The following is a 20,441-nucleotide window of genomic DNA, read 5'->3' as shown; positions in this document are numbered from 1 at the left end:
AGGCAGAGTTTATGAGGGAGTCATTCAGCTGCAGTAGGTGTCCGTTTTAAAGATAACCATTTACTCTTGGTCGCTTTTGGTTCAAGAAAGGAAGAACAGTCAACCATCCACGGAGATCTTTCAGTCGGGGGGTAAACGTGACAAAAGCAGGATCTCTCTTCTCGCGACCCCAAGACTTTCCAGCTCTTTCGCAAGGGCCAGCAGGTCTGTTCTCCAGGAGTGTCCTGGGTCTGGACTCCATTTCCCAGAGTCCCTTAGTGCCCTAATGTATTCAGGGCTCAGAGTGCCTGTATGTGTGTGAGTGTGAGAGAATGTGCGCGTGTGTGCGTGTGTGTGTGTGCGTGCGCGTGTGTGTCTCCGAGTCCCTGGGAGAGTGGAGGCTCATTCACTGATTAGAGCCAGCGCTGAGAGGCAGCACTGCTCCTTCTCTCACACCAACCAAGTCTCTTGATCTGTACATGCAATCCCAGGCAGCTCGCGAACACAAACCCGGGGCCAGCCGCCTACTGCTGCTGCCGCCGCCGCCGCCGCCTCTGCCTCCGCCGGCTCTGCGCACCCGGGACTTTTCATGCACCACACTCACAGCCTCCTTCCCTCTGTGTCCTGAAAAGTGCGACCGTTCTCCCAAGGAATTTCCACGGCAAGTACGGAGACCAGAAAGGGGTGTGGATGCGTGTGCGTACACCAGAGGGGTGGGTGCGAGGACGGCCGGGTGTCTCAAGAACCCGGCTAACTTTCCGGGTCGCTTTCCTAGGGATTCGGGCGGCTCCCCGGCGATAGGGGCGGGGGCTGGGACCTGGACTGGCGCGTCTCGGATCCTCGCGACGGTGCCTCCCGGTATCGGTGCCCTGCGCACTCAGTGCGCTGCCTCACTCAAACTTTCCGTCTTGAGTTTTCCTTAATGTGTTTTATTTGGGGGGTGCGAGGGGGAGGGACCAGACGCGGGAATTGGACAGGCAGGGAGGGTGAGGGGGCAGGGGCCGTGAGGGAAGGAGCAGGACTCTTTTTCTCCATCTTTTAATGAGCCACATTCCCACTTTGTTTGGGTCGAGCGCCGGAATGCCCTGTCGCCCGTCTTCCCCGTGGATCCCGCGGTGATTTCCGGCGGGGCCGGAGCCGGGTGGTACTCAGCGGGGTGCCCGAGGCGGCTGGCGGGATGGGGAAGGGGCGATCCGAATGAGAAAGGACCTCGACCGCCCCCACACAACACGCGGCCGGCCCGGGTGGGGTACTCGGGGAGAGGCTGGAAGCCTGGGGCCCCCGGGGGCTCGGCTTACTTTCCTGGAGGGGGCGGGGGTGAAGGGCGTGGAGGAGGTGGGGGTGGGCCGGGGGGAGCCGCCGCCAGCAGGAAGGAGGCAGGTGCTGGCCCAGAGGTGGACCGCTCGAAATGCAGCCGGTAAACTCGCGCTCCGCCCGGCCCGCCGGCCTGGTCTCAGAGCAGCCCGACCCATGGAGCGGGGGGTCTCCGGGATTTCCCGGGCCGGGACGCTCTCCCAGCGGTTCCACCGAGCGGTGTGGGAGGACCGCGGTACAGACAGCGGCGCGTGGCTCTGTTTGTAGTTTTATTTTTAATCTTAGACTTGCCTTAAACTGAGTAACAATTTCTCTTCCTCCGACTTGAGAACAAAACTTTTCAGCGAGCACGGCGGGCACTGCAGTCCTGCGGCCGCCACAGCCGCGCTCGTCAGCCGCAGCGCAGCGACCTTGTCCGCGCGGAGCATGGCCCGCCACCGCGCTCCCGGGCCTCCGGCCGCCCCCTCCCCAACCCAGGGCTTTTCAGGGCTCCGCCTGGGCGTTTCGCCTTTGTGCTTTGTAAGGGAAACCCTTTTCTTCCAGGGCACAACAAACTTGGGCGGAGAGCTTCCGTGTGGCCCCCCGGGCGAGGCCGCCCATGGTGGTGAGGCCATCTGAGGGGATGCCCGGTCTGTCCTCCGCTCCAGGAGCCCCTCCAAGAGCTCGAGACCCGGGTGGACCCCGGCTGACGGGAGCCCAGAAGTAGCCGGGGCTCGGGCTGCTCGGAGGCAGGGGAAAAGCTCTCGCTTCCCGATCAGAACGCGCTGTCTCGGGCCGGGCCGCGGCTCCAGCGGAGGGTCAGGGCCCGGGCCCCGAGCCGGGCGCGCGTCGCACCGGACGCGGGTGTATGGGGCGGGGGCTCTCGGCGTGGGGCTCAGCTCTGCCCGGTGGGGCCGGGCCGGCGGTCTGGGGTCCCTGGCCTCCTGCCCTGGAGCAGCTCAGAGCGAAGACTCTCTGCCCACGATGCCCACCAGCCACGTCTCGCCTCTCGTCCCCCCAACCAGACTCGGCTTGGTGGGCAAAGGGGAAAGAAAGGAAAAATAAAGAGGAAAAAAAGGGCAGGCCAGGAGGAAGCTGCGGGTCAGGCTGGAGGGAGCAGACTGGGCAGGGGTGCCGGCCTCCTCCTCTGCCCGCCTCGGGGGTTCTTCCCGCAAATGGAAAATGAGCGGTGGAGGAAAAGGCAGGAAGAGCGTCGAGGAAGAGCGACGAGGGCGTCTTCGGTGCCGATCCCTCCCGGCCCGCGGAAACCCGGCAAAAGTGGCGTTGAGTTCGCTCGCCGCAGTCCGGGGCGAGCGGGGAAAGGCCGAGGACAGGGCGGCGCCGCGCCGCCGGTGACAGACGGTGTCGGGGCCGTGCGCTGAGCGAGCGGGGACACACACCTGTTCTGCGAGTCGCGTCGTGTGCGGCGGCCGGACGGCCGCGGCGCGAGAGGCAGAGCCCTCCCTCCCGTACCCCAGGCCCGCTGTCCGGGAACCGGGAGGGCCCGGCTGCCCCCGCGCCGGCTCGCCTAGGCAGGAGCCCCGCAGTCCAGGAGCCCCGGGGCTGCCCGCCGAAGCGGTGGCGCGCGGCGCCGGGACCTGGGTGACCCGCGGGGCGGGGCTGTTCAGGGGGCGAGGTTCTTGCACTCTGATGGAAGGTAGTCTCCGAGCTGTAGCCCCGCAGGTCAGACCCAGCCGCGCACCAGGGCCCATGCATTTAGCGGTTCTTCCCCGGCCGGAGCCCTGGTTCCCCAAAGTTACAAACAGATGTTTCGTGCGGAGGTTGTTGGGATCTAAAGTATTCTTTGTGCAAAGGCAACCGAAAGGTCAGGCCGAGGATTGGTGGGCTCGGCTCTGCGTCGGCCCTAAGTTCATGTAGGTTTCGCCTTTACTTCTTCCTTTTCCCTAAAAGAGTTGGGTTTTCCCGGTGAAGATGTAGCGACCGAACTGTGCACCCGCGGCCCCGCGGGCCCGCACTCTTGGACTGGCCAGATGGTCACCCTCCGGCCAAGTCCGACCTGAGTCGGAGTCCAAATCTGGAACGGATACCCAGCCACGTCTGAACCGCAGGCGTTGGCCCCAGCCGTGGAACCAGGTTAGCCTTCTGCTTCCTGAGCTCGTGCAGATGGCGGTAAAATTTCTGCTACAGCGGTGTTTCTAAATACCCCCCGGGCATTTAGTGTGCGGGAATTCTCTTCCAGCGAAGCAGTCTGTGAACTTAAAAAAAAAAAAAAAAACTTTCCTGAGTTCTTAACAACCCCCCACTACACTGGCCCCATTTCCCATTGTTCTTTGCTTTTTAAGTTGCCTGTTAATTTTTTAAAAAGTTTATTTATGCAAAGGGAAAATATCGTTTAATTTGTTCTATTATTTTAATTCTTGGTTTTTGGAAATGGTTCAGACCACAAAAATGTCACCTGTTGTAATAAGCAGAGGAGGGTTGTGTGTGCGATTTAATTACCAGCAGAGTCGTAGTTTGGTGGGCGTTCAGAGCTCGGGCTCCGGGAAAGAGGCTTTTGCAGCTTTCTTTGTGGCAGTCATTTGCAAGTGGGTTTGGCTCCGGGCTGCAGCAGGAGCAGCAGCAGCGGCGCTTCCTTCTACGCCGATCCCGGGCGCGGGTCAGGAAGCCCAGACCCTGAACAGGGATGGTCTGAGGCTGGGGTGGGAGATTGCCCGCTCTCTGAGACTTTCTCTCTGGCTTTCGGTTTTTCAATGCGAAAGTGGCTAGTTCGCGCGGGAGAGCGAGGAGCGCTGCGCATCAGCCCAGTTTCAGACATCTTCACATTCCAAACGTCACCTTCTTCGTTTCATTTGTCTTGGTTCTGGCATGTTTAACAACGCAGTTAGTAATCTCACTAATTATTCAGTTAGCTGGCGTTTTGTAATCACTTTAAACCAGGGTCGGATGTGTGATTTAACAAACTCCAACACATACACTCCTGAACCAAAACCATCACGTCAAGGATTTGAGATTTTTAAAACTCAATATTTGTTGGTCCCTCCGTCCAACCTCACTGCCTGCCAGACAATTTATTTAGCTTCGTGAATTGATCCTCCTCCTTGTTTAGTTAATTCAACAAAGACTTTTTGCAATCTGTTTGGAGTTTGTCTGATGCCGTGGAAAAGTAGCTGATGATTTATTTGGTTGCCTTTCGATTTCTGTCTTCAGCCCTTCTTTCTCCTCCTTTCAGCAGGGATGTCAGCTGTTATTACTTCCTATTGATCCCTTTGCAAAGTGAGAAGTGAACTAAAATTAATGTCAATTCCACTGCTCGGATCAATAGCTGGAGTTATTTTAATCTGGATTTGCACGAAGTGCTAAATTAAAAAAAATCAGCATAGAGGCAGAAAAGTAACAGTTACTTACTTTCCCTTTGCCTGGCTCTTTACAGTCCCCCAAATGCTCCATCAAGCTGATTATCTTACAATCCATATTTTTTTAATTAAGAGGGTCAGTTAGTTTTCTTATTTGGGGTTCTGTGTTTAAACCCATGACATTTTGACATTGGGAGTGTATTAACTATAGATTTTCATAATGACTGTGGTCTGCTGAAGCCTCATCTATACAAGTTGTTAATGTGAAGAGGGGGGAAGAAAGAAAAAGGAAAAGAAAACCGGCACCCCCCTTCCCCCACAGAGACCAACGCCCACACAGTGGAGTAAAAGAGATGTGGCCTGGGAAAATATTGTTGATTTATTTTCAGTATAATGAAGTTTCAAATGAATAACCAGGTTTGAGTGATTCACCGTGTTCTGTTGGAGTGTCCGGTGCTGTCGCCAGATTACTAATTTATGAAACTCATTTAACATAATGAGGTGATCCAGGAAGTAAAAATAGAAGGGCGAATCCTCTGGGTGATGGTTATTTTGGGGGGAAAAAATCCCTCCCCTCACCCCCAATGTATTATGTTTGCCCTTTTCTCCAGCTTGCCTCACGTAGTATTGCCTGTGTGACAGACAAGTAGTTCGTTATTTCTTTTGTGAGGAGCTGCTTAGAACCCTTGGAACAGCCCTGGACCCACTTTCAGAGCATCCATGTTGTATGACCATTAATCTGACTTGAGAACAGCCAAGAAGAGTATTCCCAGACTTGTCAGGCTAACTGGCTGTCCTTGGCAGATCATTCCCTGCACTGCTATAACTTGACAGGAAAGTTATTTAAAATTTGGAAGAGAGAAAAATCCGTTAATGTGAGATACATAATCTGGTAATTTAGCAATGATGTCTATAAGGAAAGATGCCAAATGAGGAAGCAGTCTGATGGTGTGCACTCATCTTCCCAATTAATAACAGTCATTGACACGTCTGCTACAGGATGGGAGAAGGAAATACTCTCTATGCACTGCATTAAGCCGGGAGGATTCATCTAGTGCTTAGCTGAGGTCTCTCTGTTTGAGGGAATAGCAAAGATACTCCTTTATCTAGATGGTTTGTTTTTTTTTTTTTTTAAGGAAGGGGACAAATTTTATTTGAGACATGATTGTTAGTTTAGAGGTTATAATTTGTAACAGATGGTGCTTTTTGGTTACACTTTGAGTTTCATTAAGTTTTTATTTAGCATATATTTCTGAAGCTAATAAGTCCTAGTGTTCATCTTATGTTATCCCTGACTCACCTACAGCCCTCTCCCACCCTTACTCAAAATAAATTTTGCAACAGGATCAGTGTCTATGAAAATGTACAACCTAAATTTAAAAGGGAAATTGAAGGAGGTCTTTCTGAACTCCAATTTGTTCCAGGGCCTTCAGCGGACATCAACTCTGACTGGGCCAATAAGCAGAGGAAAATAAGTCAGAAATTTTGTTAACATTTTGCTCTAAATGTTAATGGCAAATTCAAGGCAGTTTACAAATCTACTTAAGAGTGAGTGCATTAGTAACTAAAATTACCAATCCGTTCTTGGCTGCCCCTGGAAGACAGACGTTTCCTCGGAACATATGCCAAAGGCACCCATTATGTTTTTAAATATTGTCAGAGATGGCAGGCACTTTATTGATGAAGGTTTTGTTCCTTCTCAGAAAAGAGAAAGCCTATGTGATTAAAGAGGGGTGTGGATCAAAAATAATGCTGCTGTTGTTTCTTCACATAGTACTTCTTTCTGGAAAGAGACTTAGATGATACATGAAGATGTGTGTTTATGTATGTGCCAATGTGTGTGATTTATCCACATGTACAATTTGTACCAACTAACATGTGGAGATATTCATGATCTAAATGTGCTTGATTTAGGGATTTTTCAGTCTCCGAGCATTGTTAGGGAAGATAAGGAGAGGATGCAAATGTAGGGGGGTCTTATGTGTAGAACCTGGCCTCTGTTTGAACATCAGGCCTGTCATGAGTGGTGTATGCAGGTACAGGCCCTTTAAAATAGAGACCCCACCTCATCTACTGGGTGACTTGGCCTTCCAAAGCTCATTTGCTCAGGGAATATCGTATTTGGAGGTTTTATGATTTTTTTTTCCTTTGCTGGGCTCAGGCGCATTTCACCCGGAACGTGTAGGGACCAAAGTCAGCTACGCGTACATCACAGTAAGTTGTCTATTGATTTTCCTGAATGAAAATGGTCTGATGCTGCTGCCCACTGGCTCCTAAAGCCTGTGGTGTCTCATGCCCGAGCATCTGTAAGCCAGAAGGGTGGTGTTTCGATCACTTGGGGTTTCCCTTGTCTTTCCTCCCCCTGACCTTCCTCCCCCCTCTTTTTTTCTCTTTGTTGTTTCCACAGGTCTTAAAAGGGGATCATGCCCCAGTAATACTCCCTGCCCTGCTCCCAGGTGCCACTCCCTCCCAGGGAAGACTGCTTCTTGTGTGACTCGGGCTATAGAAAGAGACTCCGATGGACTTACACCGGGCAGCCTTCAAGATGGAGAACTCATCCTACCTCCCCAACCCGCTGGCATCTCCAGCCCTGATGGTCCTGGCGTCCACGGCCGAGGCTAGCCGTGACGCATCCATCCCTTGTCAGCAGCCACGACCCTTCGGTGTACCTGTCTCAGTAGACAAGGACGTGCATATTCCGTTCACCAATGGTTCCTACACCTTTGCCTCTATGTACCATCGGCAAGGTGGGGTGCCAGGCACTTTTGCCAATCGTGATTTTCCCCCTTCATTGCTACACCTCCACCCGCAGTTTGCTCCCCCAAACCTAGATTGCACCCCAATCAGTATGCTGAATCACAGCGGAGTGGGGGCTTTCCGTCCCTTTGCTTCCACTGAGGACCGGGAGAGTTATCAGTCAGCCTTCACGCCCGCCAAGCGACTTAAAAACTGCCATGACACAGAGTCTCCCCACTTGCGCTTCTCAGATGCAGATGGCAAGGAATATGACTTTGGGACACAGCTGCCATCTAGCTCCCCCGGTTCACTTAAGGTTGACGACACTGGGAAGAAGATTTTTGCTGTCTCTGGCCTCATTTCGGATCGGGAAGCCTCATCTAGCCCAGAAGATCGGAATGACAGATGTAAGTACCTTGGTGCAGCCCTCCCCTAACCCCAGTAGGCCCTGCCTTACAGTAGTATTCAACAGGTCAGTGGCATTTTTCATGCTGCTCGTAATGGGAAGGGCTGACTCTCCCATTCAGGATCTGTGGAGTGCTGACATTTACTTGTGTCTTGTCAATGAGCATTGATAGTTCTTGTAGGAAACGTTTTTCTGAAGGTAGCTGGAGGCACGCTGGCCTGCACTGCCCTTCCTTCCGGGGCACGAGTGGCTTATTCTCTGGGGACTCTGGAGTGGAGAGCGGGTGCCGTATATATACCGGAATGAATGTCATTTCATTAGTAAGCATAGGTTCCTAGGGAATTTGTGTGTTGGCGGTGGGGGAGGCGCTGAAGACACCCATCCATCCCTCTTCCCTTTGCTCTCCTCATTATGTTTCTCTGACCTCGGTATTATTTTTTAGCTTTTCCATTGTACCACATCCAGCAGACTCCACGTGATTTTATTTTCACAACTCTCAGCCCTTGTCCAAATCAGGCTATTTTTCAGAGAAGGACAAAGGTGTCGTCAATCACCATAAAGCATTTCAAACAGCTGTGTTTTCCTTGCAATCGCGAGGCTAGAAAGCCAAGTTCTCTTGGGATTTAACAGGTTTGCTGGGTGCTTATACGGGGGCTCCCTTGTAGAACTAGACAGGCTGTCTATGTGACTGCTGGTTTTTTTTGTTTTTTTGATGCTCACAACTGTTATCAATTTCTGCTTAAGAAACAGCTCTGTCCTGTTCTCCAAGGGCCTTGATGGGCTCTGGCTACACTCACTAATAGTTGGGGCTAAACCTTTGCTTGGAACTTGTAGACTAGGAATGTTGAACCCTGCCATCCTCACTTCTCATGTAATCAGAAAATAATTGTATTTTGAAGCTTTTGGACTATGGGTAGACCCCCACAGAGCAGTTTTCTTCAAGCCTGGTGAGAATTTATGAACTGGGGGTGTTTTTTTCCAGCCAACCCTTTGTTCTAAGATTTGCTTCATTTTATTTTCTTAAGAAAACTACATTTGAGGTTTGCTTTCCCTCTTCTCTGTTTTTTGTGCTCCCCCATCCTCTCTATAACCACCATCACAAATGCCATTTTTTTCTCTTCTCTTTATGATGCCGAGGAGAGTAATAGAGACGTTGCTGCTCTCTCCCCTGTCGGCACTGCTTCCTCAGGCTGTCTCCTTGAATTAGGCACTGTGTTAACTTTCCTGCGCTAAAAGGCATCTGCCTAAACCCAGCGTACCTTTTCAATAAAAGTCATCATAAAATCAACCTGCCTTGTAAATCCATCGCTCTTTGGTTTTGAAATATGTTGCCAGTGTGTCTTTTATGTCAGCGTCTGTAAGCCTGAGACCTCCCCACTTCAGGGAGAAGGCTGTATCTCTCTGTGTTCTCTCTGTCTTTTGCTTTAGCTCCTATTCTACCTTTCCCCCTTTCTGTACAGCTGACATGTGTGTGTGTGTGTGTGTGTGTGTGTGTATGTTCGCAGTGATCCTGCTTTGGGGATATACTTGCTGAATACGGGTTGCCGTTCTGTCTCTCTATTTCAGTTTAGTTTAGTTTTCATTTGTCAATGTGCAAGTGATCAAGGCGAGCTTTAACCTGACCTCTGGCCAAAACTGCCCTGGTTTTGGGTGTGACCAAGTCTGCTCCTTTTTTTCTCCAAACACAAGTTGAAATGAAACCCTCTCAAAACTAACATGCCACAAAGTAACACCTGGAGATCAAGAAACCTTTCTTCTCTCCTAACAAATCCAGCTTGTCTCCATTTTTCCATTTTTTAGCCCAAACCTGTATCAGACCCCCAGAGCAGGAGGAAGCTTGTTAGTCGAGTCAGAACTCATAGATGCGGATATCCATTCCCCTCCGAGTGTCAAAGCCATAACTCTTCTGTTTGCCTGGTTTGCCTTGTGTGGGGGTGTCATCCCCCATGGAGATGGATCCCTCACACAGGAATACGCCTGGGTGGAGAAAAATTAAATGAGTCTGTCTCCCAAAGTGAAATGGAATTCTGACCTTGAAATTAATGAGATTCTGATCAGAAGGGTGGGGAAACTTCTTTATTTCAAATTGTAGTGTTATATAAATTTGAGCCCTTCCCCCTGTTGTTTAAAATATCCTTCCTTTAGTGAATATTTTGTGTTCTCTTTTTTCCTCTTACACAAATGTTAGATCTATAGGCATGTCTGAGTGTAGAATGTTTGTCCACTCACATTATCTAGAGTTGCATTTGTGACTGATCTTAAATGAGAAATAAAGGTACAAAGTGCATGGGAGACTGTTCTCTTGTGATAACCCTGGATTTGTGTTCCTTTCTCTTTTCCTTCTCTTGGGTGGGGTAGCAACCATCACAGGGTTGTCCTGGGGAACATTTGTGCTTTGGATTTTGAGTTTTGGAAGGCTGGGGAAACATTTTTCTGTAGGGAAGGGTCGAAGAGGCGCCGTGACCAGGTCTGCTGCAGCTTTCTTGGCTCCTGTCATATGCCGACGTGTGTCAGAATATTTATGGTCTGTTTTATGTAAATACATATTTAAGGGCCGTTAGAAGGCCTGATTATTCCCACTAGATGCCTTTCAGGTCCTCCCTACAGAACCGTTTTGAAATAAGTAATATTTCTCAGATAATCGAGTGACAGTATACAAGACTGCTTCCAAGGGGAGCGCTTGAGGGGCAGATGGGGCAGTAAGGGGGTGGGGAGGCAAGAAAAGAGAGGACAGAAAGTGTTCAGGAGCACAGTGATAGGGTACTGTGGCTTTTGCCCAGATTGCCAAAAATTAACCATGTGTATTTTAGGCTTTGTAATTCTTAAAATTTAGAGCTAATCCTTGATATAGTTGACTGATTTTTCAGTTCTCTTCATATAAAGAAATTTTTTCATAAAATGTAAGAGAAGCTATAATTAAATACAACAGTAAATCTCCTAAATAAGCATGTAGCTTTAGGGTTTTGTTGAGGGGGCGGGGTGAGTACGGGTGTGTGTGTCCCTTAGAGTAGAAGTTTTATGACTGAGTTTTAGGTCAATGAAAAAATCAGTTTTACAATGGAAACACTGACAGTTTTTACTGTCGCAGCCACCCTCTGCTCACACACTGCATCCATATGCAGATATGTCCACATCTGAGAGCATTTGAAAGAGGGGCCTGCAGACATGGTGTAATGCACACGTGTTCTTTCCTTCAATCTGGGTACTGATAGGAAGGATTTCTTTTGTGGTTAAATACCCATTTTTGTAGAAAGCAACATAGCTCCTTGGGTAAAGTATTGTCTCTCCTAATAGATGATTCCATTTTGCTGTTCATCTACCTGGTATCACAGGTGATTCCTGAGGTAGGTGTTGGGCTCTATGGAAAAAAGAAGGCTTTACTCAACAGGACTGACTTATTTACCCTGGAAAAAGGGAGAAGTATTTGATGAGAAGCCATTCGTGGAGGATGCATGATTCCCCAGGAAGGGGAATGAGGTAACTCCTGTTTATTGTCATTCCCTGAACCCAAGACTCCTTGTCCATGTCCAGGGAAATGATGCGAAAATTTATGGACCAATTACAAATAGTCCACGTGTGTCTTACATACTAAGTAAGTATGTAACGGCCCTTACATACTTACATACTACAGATATGTTTCCCAAGGCTTTTAAAATAAACATTTCCTCATTAAGGAAACTTTACAACAAAAGGGAAAATAGGTATTCTCTGCTGCCTTGTACTAGAATCTATACATTTATGACCCCCTTAGCACTCTGGCTCTTAGCATGTGCATTTCCTGATTGTTCTCTATAGGCCACTCCAGGGCCCAATTCCTGTCTGGGCAACACAGTCTTTGGCCAGCCTGCCAGTCTATCACTCAGCCCAAATTGGAGTTGGCCAGGATGCATATTCACCCTGAGGGCTGAGAGGGACCGGAACTGCCCTTGGGGAGCCATGATGGGCCCTGCCTTCTGGCTCACCTCAGAGGTGGGTACTGGGCACTGACTTTAGGTGGCCCTCTTTCCTTGACCCTTCCCTGTGGTCAGGGAACCCGAACGCTCCCAGCAGTTTCAAGAGGGTCTGCTTTGCTCTCATCTTTAATATATTTAAAAAGTCACTCAAATTTGAAAAGCGCTGAGAAGGAGATGGTATTTTGTACTCTGAGATGTGTCTTTCCAAAGGTACCTATCATTGAAAACCCTATGTCCTAAAAATCAAGTCAACTGAGCCTACATAGGCCCAGGGCAGCCTGAAAGGAGGTGGCTGGCTGCATCATTGGAGTGTTGTGAGGGGGCTACATGCCAAGGGCTCTGGGACTGGGGTGGGTAGGGACCCTGCTCTGGGCTTTTAAGAGAATTGCTCTTGCTGGAGAGGATGTTTGGGGGCAGTTCTCAGGTCACCGGGCTCAACTTCTGGATCGTTGCTGGAGCAGATGACCACTCTGAAAGGGCGTGCCCATCATCAGAGATGGGTCAGATGGTTCCCGCTGTACTGACTGCCCAGATCTAGCCCGATTGTCGACTGTCGGCTCAGCTGCGCCCGGGCTTCTCCCGGAGTCCCTATTCCTTCCCCATCTGGGGTGGGGGGAGGGGAGGGGCAAGAACTCCTGTGATGTGTGTGGTTGTTTCTGGTTGTTCGCTCCCAACACAGTCATGGAGACTCCTTTTCATGCTGCTGGGTTTAATTGTCTTGTTGGGATAAAGAAATGTTTGCACAGCTAAAGTGGGGCCGGGCTGGACGGGAGCAGTCCCTGATGGCTGCAGAGCCATCTGGCCTGGCTTGGCTTGGCTCGGCGCGCCGCTGGCCCGCCCGCCCGCCGGGCGGCTGGGCTCGCTCCCGCTCCCGCTCTCTTCCCTGCCCTCGCTCCGCGCCGCGCCGCTCTGGTCGGCGGCTGCCTCCTCGCACGGCCGGAATGCCTAATCACCATGGTGAGAAAACGGACACCGCAGCCGCCCTCCCTCCTCGCCCGGCGCCCTCCCTCCCATCAATTGTCATGCAGAAGTGATCCGGGCTGCCGTTTCCTCGCGGCCGCCAGCCAGCCCCTCGCCGCTCCCGGCAGAAGGGTGGCTGGTAATTGATCGTTTGGGGGGAGGGGGCGCGGAGAGGCGCGAGGTCGGCCCGGGGGAGGGAAGAAGGACCACGGAGTGGGCCCCGCTGGCTCACTTGAAAAGGACCCCCCCTCCCCCAGCCTCCGTCACGGAGATGGCGTTCAAGTGGTTTCAGAAATGTTGGTGACCTCGCCGTCGCTCGGCCGGACTGCGGGAAAAGTCCGGGCGCTGCCCCCGGGGGCCGCCGGGTCCCCACCCCCGCTCCGCCCTCCACGCCCAGAGCCTCCAGGTCGCGCTTAGAACCGAGCCCCGGGCGGGTTTCCCGTACGTTGTCCAAGCAGCAGAGAGATGGGGTCGGAACGAGGGAGTGGGCGGGGGTGTAAACCTAGGAGGGGGCGCGACCACGCGGAGGTCCGGTGATCTGGGACCCGGCGGGAGATGCAGATGGGCGGGTGGCGGAGTGAGGAGGCTAGGGGACACTGCGAGGGGAGGGGGCTTGGGGGACGAGGTTAGGGGAGGTGGGAGCCGGGAGGATGGACGTGTGTGCACACGCGCATCTGGATCTAGCGTTGCCTTCGGCACCCTAGAACTTTGAGGTTTCTCACGTAGGTTCGAAATGTTTTCCGCGTTCGTCTTGCTTTTTAAGTCGGGGAATGGTTTCCCAAGTCCCGGGGTTCGTGAATCGCCAGGATGGCTGGTATTCGGGCGAGGCGAGTGGACGTAGCCTCTGACCGTCCGAGGCTCGTAGCCAGCACAGCGGGGTTCGTTAATGTCCCTGCAATTTCTGGAACTCTTCCCACGGGAAGTTTTCCGGGGCTGCCTTCCGGTCAGCGGCCCCAGGTTGATTATTTGGTGGCCCTTTTTTGTTTGAAAACAAAAAACACACATTGTATCCAAATAACAAAAGTTGCTCTCCCTCCCCACCCCCTTTCCTCATAAGGCAGGGAAGAGGAAACTGAAAAATAGAATTATATTTTTATATTGGTTTTCTTTATTTTTAACCCTTATTAACTTCATCCATCTGGTTAATAAATATTGGCACACGTTGAACTAGTTTTTGTAAATACTCAGAATTTGGACTGATAGCACATTTAATAGAGTTATATTTTTATGATGGATTTTCATATTTTTAACTCTTTTTAACCACATCCATCTGGTCAATAAATATCAGAATACATGTTGGAATGTACTCTTTATAAATACTTGAGACTCAGAGTGATGATACATTTTATTGTAAAACCCACAGGATTTTAACACCAAACTAAAAATAATTTTTGAATTCAAATCTTCCCTTCAGACAGTTAAACTACATTCTCCAATGCCATTTCACCCTCCCTAAAGAGAGATGCAGGAGAGGCTGGTTCCATCTCTGGGTGGGGAAGACCCTCTTAGGGAAGGAAATGGCAGCCCACTCCAGTATTCTTGCCTGGGAAATCCCATGGATAGAGGAGCCTGGTGGGCTACAGTGCACTGTGTCGCAAAAGTCGGACATGACTAATCAACTAAACAGCAACAACAGAGAGGGGTGAGCTGCAGACCTAAGGATAACATTGCTATTAGCAGCTAAAATGCCATCTTTTTTTTTTTTTTAATGCCATTTAATTTGTGGCATTTGTGGTTGAACAGAGTGTGATTTTATCCTTTGGAACCTCAAAGTATGTGCTCCAGGGTGGAAATTTCTAAATATCTCTTTTTTTGAGGCAAGGAGGAGAATTTTCTGCAAAAGAACTTTCACCTACTTAGTCACTTTGTTGTGCCTTTTCCAGGAAAAGATCCTGAAGTGGGGCTATGAGTTTAGGCCTGGAGAAATGAGAGGCTGTGGTATAAATCAGTCAATCTAGTAGATGCTAAGTAAATAGGAATAATTCATACCCTTACAGCCTTACCCAATGGATCAGACTTTTCTATTATCTCAATCACATTTTACTGCTAGTGTTAAAAAAAAAATCTACACTGAATCAGTACCAATCACAGCAAAGGGTTCAGTGTTAATTGAGTATTGAATAAATTGATGGTGGTGATTATAATCTGATTTTTAAAGTTTTTATCAACTTGCCACACTTCAGCCTTACACTGATAATATCCATAAAACTGGGCTGTCCTACAGGTATAGTTGTTTGAGGAAAGGAAGGAAGAATTTATATGCCTTGAGATTTGATGAGGATAAAGGTAGGTAGGCAATTTTTCAAGAGATATGTGCCATTACTTTTCTCAAATATAGATTTATTTTGTTGATTATTTTGGCTAAAAAAATCTTTCATAACTTAAAAAATAGTTTAAAATTTGCTTTTCTGTCCTTACTCTAGAAACCTAAGATTAGAGTCTATCCCCTTCCCAAATGTTTTCCCACAGCATCACATCCCCTATCATGGAGTCCACAAATACAGATCTGCTTTGTGTGTATTTTAGGAAAAAAAAGTTTCTACCTGGATCCTGACTGGAGCTGGAAACAGACAAGTGATATGTGGGTTTTGTAAACACATACAACCATCTGGCAATTCAGACATTTGACCGTCAATTTTCTCTGTGGAATGTGTTCTGATTGAAGATGACCTAGAGGAAATGAAAGTTGTGTTTTGGGTGGGGGGAAACGTGGTGCTGCGTCCAGTACATTCTGTTCAGCAGACATGGAGCTTTAGGAAAGTCTAGACCTGAATATGTGAAGGAGGAACCTTTTGGTACAGTCTCATGAGAAATCAAGCCCAGTAAGCCTGAATGTGACTCACCAGATGAGGGTTGTCTTTTTCCACTGAAATTCATTTGTAGGCTGAGACTTATGGCTTTGCATCCATCTTAGAGCAGCAGACAGTCAGAAAGCTGTAGGGAGTGGGCAAGGGCCAGCCCTGGAGAGACCTTTGCTTTATTTTCAGGTATATGATTCCCATTTAGGTGCTAGCTAATCCTATATTGCTCTCACTTGATCTTACTTTTCAGGGTTTGATTTAAACTGAATCAGAATGGCTTAGCATAATAAATACCTGTTAGAGGGATAAATGCTGTGTGTGCCCCTTTGAGCCTCAACTTGAAGCTGTTTCAGATCAAAAGTAGGGAAGCAATATAACATAGTGGCTATGAGTTCAGCCTCTGGAGTAAAATCATGACCCTTTAGCTTACTTGTTCTGTGACCCTGGGCAAATTATTTAACCTCTCTGGGCCTCAGTACTGTTATCTGTAAAGTGGGAATTACACAACCTAAAACGCTTGTTGTGAAGGACTGAATGAGATTAAGCAAACTAATAATGCTTAGAACAGTTCCTCACACATATTAAGTGTTCAATACATAATGACTATTATTATTTCAAGGACAATCTGGTGGTATAATCGTCCTTGTTAGAAGCACCAATATAGTCAAACACAGTGTCATTAATGGCTAGCATGTATGTAGGATCCTTTCATGCACTCATGGCTTATGGTGATGTGGAAAGAGGGGAGGGAGAGAGGCTCAGCTCTTTTCTGTGATAACAGCTGCTTCACCTCTCTGCATTATTATCCATCCACCAGGATTAGCCCTGGTGGCCCTCTGACCTCTTTCTCCCTTCATTTTATTGAGAAACAAGGTAATATTACAGTTAAAGAAACTGAGTCTCTGAGCCAGGAAGGGACTTAACTAGGGCTAGATATCTAACCTAGTGGCCCAGGTTAGAAAATCCAAATCTCACCAGATTGTCTTATTCTGGAATTTTGTGTTATCAGATATTATTTGAAACAGATGGGTCATTAGAATTTGTATGTGCTAGAAATTTGGGCCATATATAATCAGATTTGCTATAATGGCATTTGACTAGTATTAGAATTCAAAGTCCCAGAGTTTCTTATATGTCCTCAGATTTTAAGTTATACAAACACTTTCTCCCCCTCTCGCCTATGTGAGAGAAATCTGTGAACCTTCCCCCATCTGTGTGTGTCACAGTCCCACAGCATGATGGATTGTCTCTGCTTGGGGGAGGCTTAGGATGGGGCTTCAAGGGGCCTTGTAGGTCAGGAGAGAAATACAGCAGCAGGAGTGAGCTGGGGGGGCGGCTGCTGGGGAGGGATTAGCAGGGGAAGGGGAGGGCAGAGTTGGGCGGGGACAGACCTCTTCCATAGTGTCTGTGTGCATTCTCCTAGGAGTAAAGAAGGCTGTCCATTACCCTGAGCACACAAATAAACTCAGTGTTTTTCTCTTTGTAGAAAGAAAGCCCCAGGGGGCTTGGGAACACCAGAAGCTGACCGCCCATCAGTGGGAGAGATGGGAAGTAGGAGGATGGGAGTGAGAAAGACTGACCCTCTGCCTGAGGACCTTGGATTTGGGTCTGTTATTTGAATATAACAGCTCATACTTGAAAAGGCTTCTGGTCAAATACGTATGTAGCAAAAATACCCATTGGAGGCCAGTTGTCCGATACCTCAATCCCCATCAGTTCCTTCATGGCTCCATTTAAGAGAAGGGGTTCCAGTCACTCTGAGGGCCAGAATGTCTCCATAGATCATAGAGCACCCATTCTCCTCTCTCCTAGGCCCCAGTTCTTTCTACTCACAGACTTGGAGGCATATGGGAAATAAGAAGGGAAATGTTGAATGTTAATGTTCAGTTTTTAAAGAAGGGGAGAAAAGTCTGGCATTTAGGCTCCAATGCCATAGTCACAGTTAGGAAGGAACTCTAGGAAAGGAAAGAGTTGGGTCTGAGAGGTAGATAGGGAGGCAAAGGCAGCAGTGCATGCGAGGGTAAGTAATCAGCAGGACCGCAGTTAGGGCCTAGGCTTTGGCTTCCTTCCTGAGCAGTAAAATGTAAAAAAAAATCCTTAGAACAACAAAAGTCTGGACGCATGGGCTTCCTTCCTGACAGGCCAACCTGGTGGGGCTTCATTCAGCCTGAGCAGCAGTCAAGGCTGATTTACGGGTAAGAGGTCCAGACAGACATGTGTGCTTAACCCCTTCCTAGCTGCAGAGATGACTCCTTGTAAACGCTACCCTCCTCTCCCAGCTTCCCGTTATGGTATGGGTAGCTCTTTATTGTTATTGTTTCTTTATTCAAAGAGAGTCCCTACTGCTGAAGGACCCAAAATCTTCTTCATGAAGAAGCTGGGTCTCTGAGAAGTTGAATGACTTGAAAGAGATCTTACCATCCAGCTGGTACTGTGGCTTCTGGCAAGTGTAACTAACAGGCTTTTGGTGACATTACATTGACTTTGGAATGTTGTGTCCTTCTTAGATCATGGGAAGTGCCTCCTGGAATCTCTGTTGGGGCGATCTGTGAGTCTCTGTTCCACATCTATAAAATACTGGTACTGCAGAAGGAAGGGTGCTGCTCATCGAGGGTGTTTTTAGGTGGCACTGTGGATAAAACTGAGGCTTCCAGGTGGTGCAGTGGTAAAAAAAAAAAAAATCTGCCTGCCAATGCAGGAGACGCAACAGATGCTGGTTCGATCCCGGGTCGGGAAGATGCCCTAGAGTAGGAAATGGCAACCCACTCCAGTGTTCTTGCCTGGAAAATTCCATGGACAGAAGAGTCTAATGGGCTACAGTTCATGGGGTTGCAAAGAGACAAGACTGAGCGAATGCACACTCACACACGTGGATAAAATTATGGCAGAGTACAGGAGGCATGGTTCAGTTTCCATCTGATAGTATGATACATTCATTAGTTCATTTAATCATTCAATTAGTATTTTCCAAATACCTGTGTCCCTCCAGACACTGTGCTGGGTGCTAGTGATATGATGATGGGCAAGACTGATTAGAGTCCCTGCCTTACTGGAGCTGGAAGCTTAACAACCAATTGCAGGATGTCGTGAAAAGTACTCTAATAGAGGAAATGTAAAACTCCATGAGGTTAGAATCAGGAGCACCTAATCTTGTCTATGAGTCAGGGATAGTTTTCTAGAGGGAAACTATGGGATAAGCTGATATCTGAAGATCAGGGGTCACTCAAAGAGGCTAGGTGTGACAGTTTGTTTTTCTGGACAAAGTATGGCATCTGAGTGTGGGAGAAAGAACTCCAGAGCTGCCAAGCATTACTTATAATGGTGAGTGTGTGTGTGTATGTTAGTCACTCAGTTGTGTCCGACTCTTTGCAACCCCATGGACATAACCTGCCAGGCTCCTCTGTTCATGGAATTCTCCAGGCAAGAAACCCCCATGATGGTGAGTAAGAATGGGCTTTCTCTCTGCCAGGGCCTCAGAGCTGACTTTGGATCGCTATTATATTTCATCCTATAGCCAGGCATTCTTGAGACTGTCTGTTTGGTGCTTATATGGTTCTAAGGCTCAGCATCATGTAGGATCTTTCTTGTAAAATAGCTTTCTAAAGATTAATCACTAGCAAATACTTTCTGATGACATGAGAACCATGAGCACCCACAACCATGCTTGGGATGGACAGCCACTCGGGAAATATTTGCTAAATGCAGGACAGCCTTGACCCTAATGATGTTTGGGGGTAGGCCAAGGGCCCTAAGTTTTATCCTAGAGTTCCTGTTCGACTCTATACATGCCTTGCCTGGAGACTTGATGGGTCTCAAGATCCAGAGTACTCCTGGCCGTTAAACTAAGCCACATAGCACCCAGGATTCTTGGCAGGATTTCTTGGCAAAGTTTCCTGTAGGAGGTGCATTGCACAGACTTGACTTTCATGACAGAGGTTAGGAGTGTAGTGCCAAGACTATTGAAGAATGAAAGAAAGAAGGCAAAACCAACCGTTGTCCTCGCCTGGCACGCGTAGGCATACTAACATCAGTTCCTTTCAGCCGGGGCCGAGGGACTCTGCCGTCTCTGCTGTGGTTTTCTTTCCCCCAAGGCCTCTTATCACCATCGTGGCGCTATATCCACAGCATTTCCTGAGCTCTGTGTGTAGAGCCTTGTGCTCGGCGCTGTTTGCAGGGGAGTCGAAGAATCAGGACATGATACTTCCTCTTCTTGAGAGCCTTATGGTTAAGGTGAGTAGTTAGCATGTACATGGGAGAAAAGAAATGATAATGTAAAATAACAGACAGATAAGGCTCTGGGATCTCAGGAGAAGGAGTAATCCCCAAGGCTGCTTTCTCAAAATGGGATCTAAGGACCACCTGCGTCCTGATCACTTGCCAGTGTGGAGGAGGAGGGGGTGGTCTGGGGTTGGGGTGGTGGTGAATACGATTTACAATGCAGATTCCTGGGGCCCACACCAGACCTCCCAATCAGAATCACAGGGACTGTGGCCTGGAAATCTGCATATTGAACAAGCAGGTGATTCTCCTTAAAGTTTATGAACCCCTCTTCCAGGGTGAGAGTACTCAGAGGGAAGCTTTGGCAGAGGAGTGTGACTTTGGAGGAAGGGGAATCAGAGCTAGGCAGTGGGGAGGGAACAAACTCAGGGGGCCAGAGGTGGTAAGGGTGAAGACCTGGGGTCTGCCCACACTGGCACCTTCTCCAGGTGCCTGTTGTGGATGGATCTGGCCAGCTGCCTCTGGGTGCCTCCTTTGCCTTCGCTCCTCCTATGGTTGTTTCCCTTTTCCTCCTTAATTGGCGATCAGCTAACGGTATGGGCGCAGACCTCCCCTTTCTTGGGCGGCATTGTAATTATGAGGCAGCCCAGCGGAGGGGTTGGCGGTGCTTAGCCAGATGTGAGGGTGGCCGGTGTGCATTTCAGTGCTCCTTGGGTTCCAGCCAGCTCATCTTCCACTGCTGTTATACTGCTGAGAATGGGCTGGAGAGTATTTTTTTGCC

At 49.0% G+C, this 20,441-nt stretch overlaps 1 protein-coding gene across 2 annotated transcripts in view; it reads left to right on the top strand.

Moving 5' to 3' along the window:
- The first annotated feature begins 386 nt into the window (after positions 1–386).
- The window catches only part of RNF220 (ring finger protein 220), a 278,685-nt gene continuing 258,630 nt past the window's right edge, over positions 387–20,441 (top strand). Inside the window, exons 1-2 of one of the 2 annotated variants that reach the window (XM_061412145.1) lie at positions 387–640; positions 6,994–7,729. In XM_061412145.1, coding sequence (XP_061268129.1) covers positions 7,105–7,729 — 625 coding nt within the window. In that variant the 5' untranslated portion in view covers positions 387–640; positions 6,994–7,104. The remainder of the gene's footprint in view (positions 641–6,993; positions 7,730–20,441) is intronic. The other variant, XM_061412144.1, reaches the window with a different exon arrangement.

The sequence above is a fragment of the Bos javanicus genome, chromosome 3 (assembly GCF_032452875.1).
Source record: "Bos javanicus breed banteng chromosome 3, ARS-OSU_banteng_1.0, whole genome shotgun sequence".
Classification (NCBI taxonomy): Eukaryota; Metazoa; Chordata; class Mammalia; order Artiodactyla; family Bovidae; genus Bos; species Bos javanicus.
This window is presented reverse-complemented; position numbering and strand designations above follow the sequence as displayed.